We start from the raw sequence: 9897 nt of genomic DNA on the forward strand, positions 1-9897 counted from the left end.
TCAGCAGGCGGGTTTTATTCCTAATCTGGGGTAATCCCTGCAAAAGAACATGTGCACTGATGCAGCTTCTCCTTGTCATGGTTAATAACTAACACATGCTTTAGCTTCACGGAAGTGCATTTAATACATGGTGAAAATAGGAAACGATTGTACTGCAGTTAAGATGGTAAAAAAACATGCAGTGAATTTATGATTTAGCTTTTTTTCATAAAGATACAAATGACAGAGGTTGGAATTTGATTTGTTTTAATCAAATATTGTACAATAAACATACTACTACATTGAGTTGTAAAAAAACAAAAACTTTCCCACTTTCATAAATTAGACTGAATCATTCTTACAGTATTTAGAGGAAAGGTTTTGCTATTCTGGCAAAAATAACAGGTTTATTAAAGATAATGACCCTTCTTTGCACACAGTAAACAGTAAATACACCACTAATGAAGCAAACCCAGCTGGAAATATACACAGTAAAACAGAACTAAAACTTAGAATGGTGAAAGATTATTTTGCATGCAAACAAAGGAAAATAAAATACAGGCAAAAATTGGTTCTAGGTCAGTTTCCCCTTTACCACTTCATATCCCTTCCTACTTTGGTTTCAAACTGAAACCATGGTGTATGGTTTTATTTTTCATCGCAGTTAAGCATTTTCATTAATTATGCTGATAAATAGTGATAAAGATGCTTTTCTATATCCTATTACTTAATTAAATTGTACTTCATCAGTGTGGTGCCCGTACGACTTTAAATGAACTCATTTATGAGTGGAGCTGATATTTTGAGAACTTTAAACTGAACAATGCTGTTTCCAAAGAGGAACCTGGAGAGAACGCAGCTCATCTTCAGGTCAGTTAACATCATTCTGTTTGGGGGGGACGGAAAGATTTCTCAGTTTTTGTCCGTTTTTCACTATTACAGCGGGCTTTTGACTATGCAATAACAGCTTAAAGGGCATATTATTGATGTTAATAACAGGGTTAAAACTGGCCGCCATTTAAAACGTATGATAAAAGGACCTCTTTACAGTAAAAATGTTCTATTGTGTTGATGAAACTATTAAAATACGTGAATGAGAGAGGCTGTTTCGGAAATTCAGCCAAATGTTATAAACCATAGTTCATGTGAGCAAAGACAATAGGAGAGAATAAAATGTACATTTATCATGCAAATGATGATAAATAAACGAGAACTCGTTTAAGCTGGAGCTGTGAACTCCAAACATGAATCAATTCATCTTAACTGGGCTGAACATCTTGTTAGAGCTGAACTGGCGCAGCACCATATATCATCATCAAAAGACTTTGTACTGCAGTGTATTCTCATTTATTTTTGGTTGTTCTCCCACATTTTGGCCGGTTGACTGTTGTGATCAAACCCACAGTGGGTACCAAAAATCTCATGGTTGGCAGCACCATAATAGGGTTTGTTTTGAATCCCAATTTTTAGGGGTAAGAATTGGTGAAGGGATAAAATGGCTGGCATTTATACAAATACTATACAAAATAGGAAACAAAACTCAAAACAATGAAATAGAAAACATGCTTGTTTCCTCAGCTGAGTCAATCTGTGAGAAAAGAAATTCGTTAGTAATCAAGGAGAGTAAAATAACTCCAACACGCTTTTTATTTCGAGTAAAATGATGCTTACCTTAATGGTCACTATTCCCAAAGAAGCCATTTAAATCGTACTTCTTTCCTCCTAAAGGTGAAAATGTGCAGTATCATAAAATGGTTTTCCAAAGATTAATGTGGATGTAAATCAAACAAAATAAATCTACATATCGATGTTAAAATTCCAGGTTTGTGTCATGTAGAATATGAAACTTTTCCATCATTAATGTGAAAAAATCTTGTATAATTTAACTGAAAAACAAATCGATCAGGACATCTCTGTTTAGAGTTTGCCAAAAGCCATAGAGGACAGAGCAAACATTTAGAAGAATGTGCTCAGGTCATATGGTTCCATCTCTAAAATATTTGGCCTTATCGATGCACATTGAGCCCACCATCCCTACAGCAAAGCATGGTGGTGGCAGCAGCATGCTGTGGGAATACTTTTCTTAAACAAGAACAAGGACGCTGGTCAGAGATGATGGATGGAGAACAATCCTGGAAGAACAACTGTTAGAGGCTGTGAAAGACGTGAGACTGGGGTCGAGGTTCACCTTCCCGCAGGACCATTACCGTAAACATACAGCCAGAAATAAATTATATTCATCTGTTAGAACGGCCCAGTCAAAGTCCAGCAAAGAGGCAAGACTTAAAAAACTGATGTTCACAGATTCTCTTTGTCCAATCTGACAGCTTGAACAATTTTGATAGTGTGCAAAAGTTTTACGTCTCTTAATGTGCAAAGTTGGCAGAAACACACTGCACACTGCTGAATATTACTGAATACAGATGCTTGCCACACTTTTCAGATGTTTGTAAAGATTTTGAGCATCTGTTTCCTTCCACTTCATAATTAAGCAACATTGGTCTGGTCTACCACAGCCTGCAGCCCCATAGCAACATTAGACTTTTTAGCCACCCCACAGTGGCTCTTAACAAGTATGATCAAAGCTGGTATCGAAGTTAGCAATGTTTTTAAATAGAAGTGTGACTGGAAAGGCTAGCAGTTCCATTTTCTGTTTTTATGCCACATCTGCACAAAATCTCAACCATCTTTCCAGATTTTTAAGTTGATGCGGTTAAAAAGCTTTATTTCTTTACTTATTTTCCATAAACCTGTCAAAATACTTAATGGGCCTTGTTCTACTTAAGAAAGTTCATTTCTAATAACAATCACACTAATTCTATATAGTACATGTTTATAAAACTAAATCAGTTCACTTTTTTCTAAGGGGTCAAGTAGAAAAATGTTATTTTAGCAAGAATGATTGTAAAAGTTGTCCATCCCAAAAAATCTCAACAAAATACATTGAAGATTGTAGTTGCAATGTGGAGCTTTTAAAGGGGAACAAATACTTTTGTAAAGTACTACTGCAGTACTTTTAACCACTCCAGGACTTGCCTTGTGGGTGGAAATGCAGTCTGAGTTGTTGCTGAATTTGTATCTGACGTGGCAGCTGCAGGTCATCCAGATGCTCAGACATGTGCACTTCGCCCCGTGTCCCTGTAGCAGGAGCATATTCGAAGAAGCTGGCGGTGCCGTCAGTGTCAGATAAGTCCTGCACACCCTCATCTGGTGTGAAGGAGTACTCCAGGGTGGGGCTGGGTGTGGGAGCTGCAGGAAATGTACCCGCTATAGAGGGGAAGGTTTGTATTCAAATGTAATTTTTACATATTTATATATGTTTTAAATGTTCTTTGCTTGAAATATGAAGTTTGTTTTACCATCTGGCTTCACATGTCCCTTTATGTACCCCACGTTTTCTAATTATCACAAATAAAATAATAAAATCAATTAAATGAATTACAGCTACATTAGATTTTTCATCATATGTTCTATCTATAGACGCTCCCTCACCTTGCACTGCAAATGCTGATGATGGCAGCTCTCCCTTAACTAGGACATTACAAGAGAAACATGGAATAAAATAAAAGGTTTTATTTATACAGTGAATTTCTTTAGTAACAAATATTGAACCCACCATAAGGTTTCCCAGCTGATTCTGTTTCAGTAGTTTGGTGGTCATAAATCAGACCAGCCATTTCTGCAAAAGCCAGTGAATGATATGTCAAATGTTTGTATACATTACACCGATCAGTGTCATGAAACAATGGATTCTTCATGTTTTCTACCTCTAGCTGCAGACTCAAGAGGCTGTGACTGGTAAGCTTCCTGTTTACCTGCTGAAAAATTGAAGCAATTTATGAGCTGCAGAGGAAAAGAAAAGATAAAATTACCGACACACACGAACCCCCCCCCAAAAAAAGATTACCGTATTTTCCTGATTTCGCTTCTTCTCCAAAGCCAAGAATCTGTGGTGCATAGGGAACCTCTCCGCCACCTATAGCGGGTTGTCCGTAAAACAGACATTGTAAATCAGAAACAAATGAGAGCTCAAAAGGATCAGATGTGCCACCCGTGAACCAATCCCAGCTGTAGTTTGTATGGCCATTTTTCTTGTGCTTCCAAAAATGCATTCGAGTCATTTTTATTGCTCTAATAAATCTGGCTTCTCCTTAACAATCAAAGTATTTTTCACCTTTTGCAATGACATTCACAGCTGGAGAACAGAAGAACTGTGTTAAAATATGTTAGGAGCTGAATTATGAATAAGTCATATCAAAACCTTAGCCTAGAGATCTGAAACCTCTACAATACAAAGAGCATTTTTTTAATTACTACTAGAAAGATTTTGCCTGAAGTCACAAAATCCACAGGACTCTTCAAATTAAAATAGCTTATCAACCTTTTTAAAAATAAGGCTGCACAATATTCTAAAAACATGCTATATGATTTATTTCAAGTAAATGTGGTTATAATGGTATGACTTGACAAATACCTAAACAGTTTTAATGTCTTTCTGCTTTGGGTTTATGCAAACATAACAGATAGACTCTCTAGCTATTGGGGGGAAAATGGTTCATTATGAAATTAGAAAATTAAAGCAAACTTAGAATGTCATTCTTTTAGGTTTAAGAAAGCATGATGAAATAATCATTTTGAGCACAATGGTTTCAGCCTAATAACATATAAAAAAATGTTTCCTCCTGCTGAAATTCTTTGCAGATTTTACATGAACGCCTTCCTTATTCCTTGTATTAATCAAAACACATCTCAGTTCAATAACATTATTGTGCAAAGTTATTAGGAGTCACTGTGGAGGGCCAACAGAGCCATATGCAGGTCCAGAACCACATGTTGCAGACCCCCGGCCTGGCATGTCAGTAGTGCTCAGCATGAAAACATTGTCAGCAGAAGCAAGATGTGAGTTTACTGAAATAATAAAGCTATCTCTGTTTTAGGTGACGGGGTTTTAAGGAATTATTGTAGCTTTCCTAAACAAGTAAACAGATGTTGGAACAGAATAATGAGGCTGTCCTGCAGAAAATATCTTCTTTCAAGAAGAACAGATACTTCAGGACCCAGAACGTTATTATTTTACTGCACTTTAAAGCTAATAAGTTTTCAAGCATTTATGCTTGGCACCGAATCTGATAAAGTATGAAACTGCGATGCTGCGTTGGCAAATGCCTGATCAGGACACACCTAGCTTATATAGTGGAGGGAAAAAATCCCACATTAAGAAACAATTGCTTTTACCAAATTAGTTGACTGACTGACTGACAATTGAGTGATACACCCTTAACGATTGCTATAAAATAAATGTGACTGAACATTTTTTGTTATCTATATTTTTAATTTAATCGAAGTGACTTCCTGTGTGGAAATATAAGAAGACACAGGAAGCCTTTTCTCATAGCCCCTCTTAACTATGGGAAACACATGTGAACATGTCATGTAAGGGAGCAATAAACTCAAAGGGCCATGAGGAGCTGCTCACCTGAACTTACAATATCTACAGTCAGAATAATTAAAGTTTAAAAGAACCGGGAAAGTGACAACAACACTGAATGAGTACCCAGGTTTATCTTGGCAACAGTGAGAGGGAAGGTAAGGAGGTAAGTCGATGCTATTTATAAGTCCTGTTGTTGTGTTTGATCAGTGATTACCATGTTTTGCTATTGATTTTCCATTATATCCAAAGCCAGAAGGTGCAGGATGGTTTGGTGATCTGATGAGACCTGGAAGACAGCGAATAAATAATCCAATATTATCCATGCATGCATATATTGTAGCTTCTCTTTTTCAAGCTTTATTCTATACATGTCATTGACACTCTTTTACATGCACATGGCTAATAACTGCATTCATTTTAAACTAATACATAGAACAATAAATGTTAATGGTTTAAACTCTGAACTGGTAATATCTGAGAAAAAAATCTACTGGACAGAGACAAAGAAAACACTAAGGTTTTAAAGAAGTTTGTTTGTTTTGTGTTTTGGATTTCCCTTGGCCTCAATTGTTTATGATATTTTACCTGAATATTTGTAATATTTTTCATATTTTATGTCAGCTATAGGTTATAGTTTATGCTCTTTTTAAGGTTTTACCATATTGGCCTCTAGATTTTGCTTCAGGTGTCAGACCGGCTGGTTGAGCTTCATAAGGAAGAGTCCCATAACCTGACGAGGAAGAAGAAACATTTCTATTGGTTTTAAAGAAAGCAGTTAACAGTTGAGTTTAAATTGTTTAAATCACAATGGATCCAACTGTGCACCATAGTTTCCTGGTATATTTCCATTACTTCCAAGGCCTAAAGGTTGCCCACCATTGGGTAACCCACCATATCCTGAACAAAAAGTAGAAAAAGAAAATTGTAGGTAAGACTTTTCTGTCATGTAATTTAAATAGAAATGGCAGCACAGGTTTTTATTGCAACACTGAATGTATTTTGCAGACACAGGGTCCCCACCCATGCTGACACCAAGACCAGCTGCAAGCATGTTGAAAAGGTAACAAAAACATTTAGTTTTATCTGTCAGCTTTATTTGAACTGCTCTTTTCATACACAAGGTATTTCAAATAGCTGTTCAGAAAAACATTTAAATTACACATTTAAATATTTCAGATCATCAAACAAATGTTAATATAAGTCAAAGATAACCTGATTTATCCTAAAATCTCCTTAGTAAATTATGATTTTATTTAGGGAAAAATCTATCCAAATCAACCTGCACCTATGTGAAAAGGTAATTGTCGCCTACCTAATAAGTGGTTGTGTTATCCTTGGTGGCAACAGCTGCAATAACAGGCAATGAGTCTCTTACATCGCTGTGGAGGAAGTTTGGCCCACTCTTCTTTGCAGAATTGTTTTATTTAGCTACATTGGAGGTTTTTAAGCCTGAATGTCCTGTTTAAGGTCATGCCACAGCATCTATTTCCGAGTTATGTCCAGACTTTGACTAGGCCACCCCAAAACCTTCATTTTGTTTTTTTTCTTGTTTGAGCTATTCAGAGGTAATGGAGTGCAGTTTCAGAACAGGTCCTGAAACAGCAAAGCAGCCCCAGATCATCATACTACTACTGCCATGTTTGACTGCAAGTATTATGTTGATTTACTGAAATTTCAATTCAATTCAATTCAGTTTTATTTATATAGCGCCAATTCACAACACATGTTGCCTCAAGGCACTTCACAACAGTCAGGTACATACATTCCAATTAATCCTAACAATTGAACAGTGCAGTCGGAGTTAGCTTTTTATTCAAATTGGATAAAAAGTTTTTCTATCTAAGGAAACCCAGCAGATTGCATCCAGTCAGTGACTTGCAGCATTCACTCCTCCTGGATGAGCATGTAGTGACAGTGGACAGTCACTGGCGTTGACTTTGCAGCAATCCCTCATACTGAGCATGCATGTAGTGACAGTGGTGAGGAAAAACTCCCTTTTAACAGGAAGAAACCTCCAGCAGAACCAGGCTCAGTGTGAGCAGCCATCTGCCACGACCGACTGGGGGTTTGAGAGAACAGAGCAGAGACACAAAAAGAACAAAGAAGCACTGATCCAGGAGTACTTTCTATGGGAAGGAAAAGTAAATGCTATTAGTAGTACACCTAATGTAACTGGATCCACACCTTTTAAAAAAGTTTTACTTTCGTCTTGTCAGTCCACAGAACATTTTCCTAAATGTCTTGGAGGAACATCAAGATGTTTCTTGGCAAATGTGAGAAGGGCCTTTGGGTTTTGCTTTTTTAGCTGCAGTGCGTTTCATCTCGGAACTCTCTTTTTGAGATCTTTAAATCTGCTTCATGTTGTCAGACAGGTTCTATATCAGGCCGGGACATGTCTTGTGAAATTGAACCCAGCCTAAAACAAAGTTGTTAATCACAGTTAATTCATCATTTAACACAGGGAGCGATTACTTTTTCACATAGGGCCAGGTTGGCTGGATAACTTTCCATTCTGATAAATAATATTCATCATTTGAAAGCTCCAGGTTATCTTTGTCTGATAAGTTTTGTTTGTCCTAAAATCTTTCATTTTAATAAAACTAGAAAAACACAGAAATCTGGACCGGCACAGCATTGAATAATAAGATATTACAGTAAAATGTAAACATTACATAAAAATATGCTAAAAATGCAAAGTTAGGACAAATAGATCCCTGAGGACTGATGAAATAAACCAAAATATTTAAGTCCTTATTTAAAGGAGTATTCAATAAGTTGCTTCCACAGATGAGTCATTGTTTTTATTACAAATCTAACATTTTCTCACCATGATTTCCAGTTGCTTTAGCTTCACCAGCAGGCCCATATGGGTTAAATCTATAACCTAAAGAGACATGAGAAACAACAATTTAGTCAGGTCCATGCATAAATCCCAGAGACTATGGGTCAAACCATGCAGCTGTAGCAGACATACCATAGTTTCCTGCACCATTAACGCCCAGATTGACTGGTTGTCCAAACTGCAGCCCATCAACACCTGAAACAACATGAACAGATTGATGGGTTCGACTGGACCTAATACGATTAGATATTGGCTTAGCTTTTCCATGAACTCACCGTATTTGGTGTTTGATTTCTCTGCAGCCATTCCAAGTGACTGACCACTAGGAGGCGCTCCGTTTGGAAGAAGGCCTGCAGGGTGAGTCTCCAACTGACTTATTCCTTCATAAGTGCAAAGGAAATGTGAGCCATAGCTGCAGGATTCACACATGAAGCTTAAAAATCATGGTCTCACCATCAATTCCAGCAGGGACCACTGGGGCTTCACTGAATGAGACCTGCCTTGTGCCACCTGCAAAATAAGCATAAGATTATTTTCATACATTAAGTGACATTTGTTTGTGAATATATTCTCATTTATCACTCTGCTCATACCTGACTGTTCAGCAGTGTGCAGAACTTGGCCAAGGGCTGAAGAAAGAAAAGCATTGAGCTTTCCGATGAATAACATAAACCAAAACTGATTTCCTAATGAAATTTCCTCTTACTTGCATAGTCAGGCTGTCCAACCACACCGTAGCTATTCACAGGCTCTGAAAAAAAGCAGAAAACGTTGATCCACAGATCTTAGCCAATCTGAGAAATCATTTGCAACAGAAGTTCAAACAGGAGATCTAAAGAGTAGGCTTCATGTAAAGCTTACCAGATCTAGACTTGGCTGCTTTACCTGGGCCCATGTTTCCTGCAAAGAAATGAGACGACTCATCTTTGGTCATTTAGCCTCATCTCATGAAAAAACTGAATCTGATTCTGAACATGTTCTTAACCAAACCTCCATTTAAATTTTCATTTCCATATCCAGCCGCAGGGTAGAGTCCTTGTCCATAACCTGCATACAGATCAGTAAACTAAATGCATTACACATTTATTTGAGTCACAATTTTCCCCAAACCCTTACAAAATAACATCATTTACCAGGCTGTGCAATTTTTCCACCGTAGGGATACCCAAGACCTATTTGGGCAAATCCAATTAAAGCACTCAATTAAAATTAAAAGTGAGATGGAAAAGTCTAACCATGTAAATTTACCTGCTCCATGTCCATTACTGAGTCCCGGAAAGTTGAGTCCTCCTGCATTGTAACCTACAGATAAACATAATTTTAATCAGATTTAGACTGAAACTTGTTGGAAAACTGACAAGCTGGTAAATGGATAAACATGCTGCACACATGAAGAAGAATAACTGGTCCCATATCAGGTTTTATTTCAGAGAAGCTCCAAATCACAATTAATAGTCAAAACTTGATGGTTTGAGGTAAAGATTATGGTAAATAACCCATTTTTTTATTTAAAAGAACAAAATAAAAAAATGTTGAACAAAAGATTTAAAATAATTCTTATTTAGTGCCCTCCGGAGGTGTTATTATTTACTGCAGCAGGTAAATCAAGGCTAGTGAAATCCAACCTTTAAGATAGAATGTTTTT

General features: G+C 37.0%; 1 protein-coding gene across 1 annotated transcript; it reads right to left on the minus strand.

The window, feature by feature from the left end:
* Positions 1–229: 229 nt before the first annotated feature.
* Positions 230–9556, minus strand: LOC124875351. Its single transcript, XM_047377465.1, has 21 exons — positions 9501–9556; positions 9386–9424; positions 9243–9299; positions 9114–9152; positions 8959–9003; positions 8846–8881; positions 8706–8762; positions 8528–8632; positions 8385–8447; positions 8238–8294; positions 6236–6307; positions 6069–6140; positions 5625–5696; positions 3887–3955; positions 3747–3794; positions 3596–3658; positions 3472–3510; positions 3339–3377; positions 3016–3246; positions 1651–1701; positions 230–1567 (listed from the first exon to the last, which is right to left on the minus strand). The coding sequence occupies exons 4-20, from the start codon at positions 9145–9147 to the stop codon at positions 1652–1654; spliced, it is 1152 nt and encodes a 383-aa protein (XP_047233421.1). The 5' UTR covers positions 9148–9152; positions 9243–9299; positions 9386–9424; positions 9501–9556; the 3' UTR covers positions 230–1567; position 1651.
* Between the last annotated feature and the right edge of the window lie 341 nt (positions 9557–9897).

This window comes from Girardinichthys multiradiatus, chromosome 10, assembly GCF_021462225.1.
Source record: "Girardinichthys multiradiatus isolate DD_20200921_A chromosome 10, DD_fGirMul_XY1, whole genome shotgun sequence".
In the NCBI taxonomy this organism is placed as follows: domain Eukaryota; kingdom Metazoa; phylum Chordata; class Actinopteri; order Cyprinodontiformes; family Goodeidae; genus Girardinichthys; species Girardinichthys multiradiatus.

Coding starts and splice junctions, on each gene's coding strand:
- LOC124875351 (XM_047377465.1), bottom strand. CDS start 9,147: ATGGGCCCAGGTAAAGCAGCCAAGTCTAGATCTG. Junction 9,004..9,113: donor AGCAGCCAAGTCTAGATCTG/GTAAGCTTTACA, acceptor GCTTTTTTTCAG/AGCCTGTGAATAGCTACGGT. Junction 8,295..8,384: donor TAATGGTGCAGGAAACTATG/GTATGTCTGCTA, acceptor ATGTCTCTTTAG/GTTATAGATTTAACCCATAT.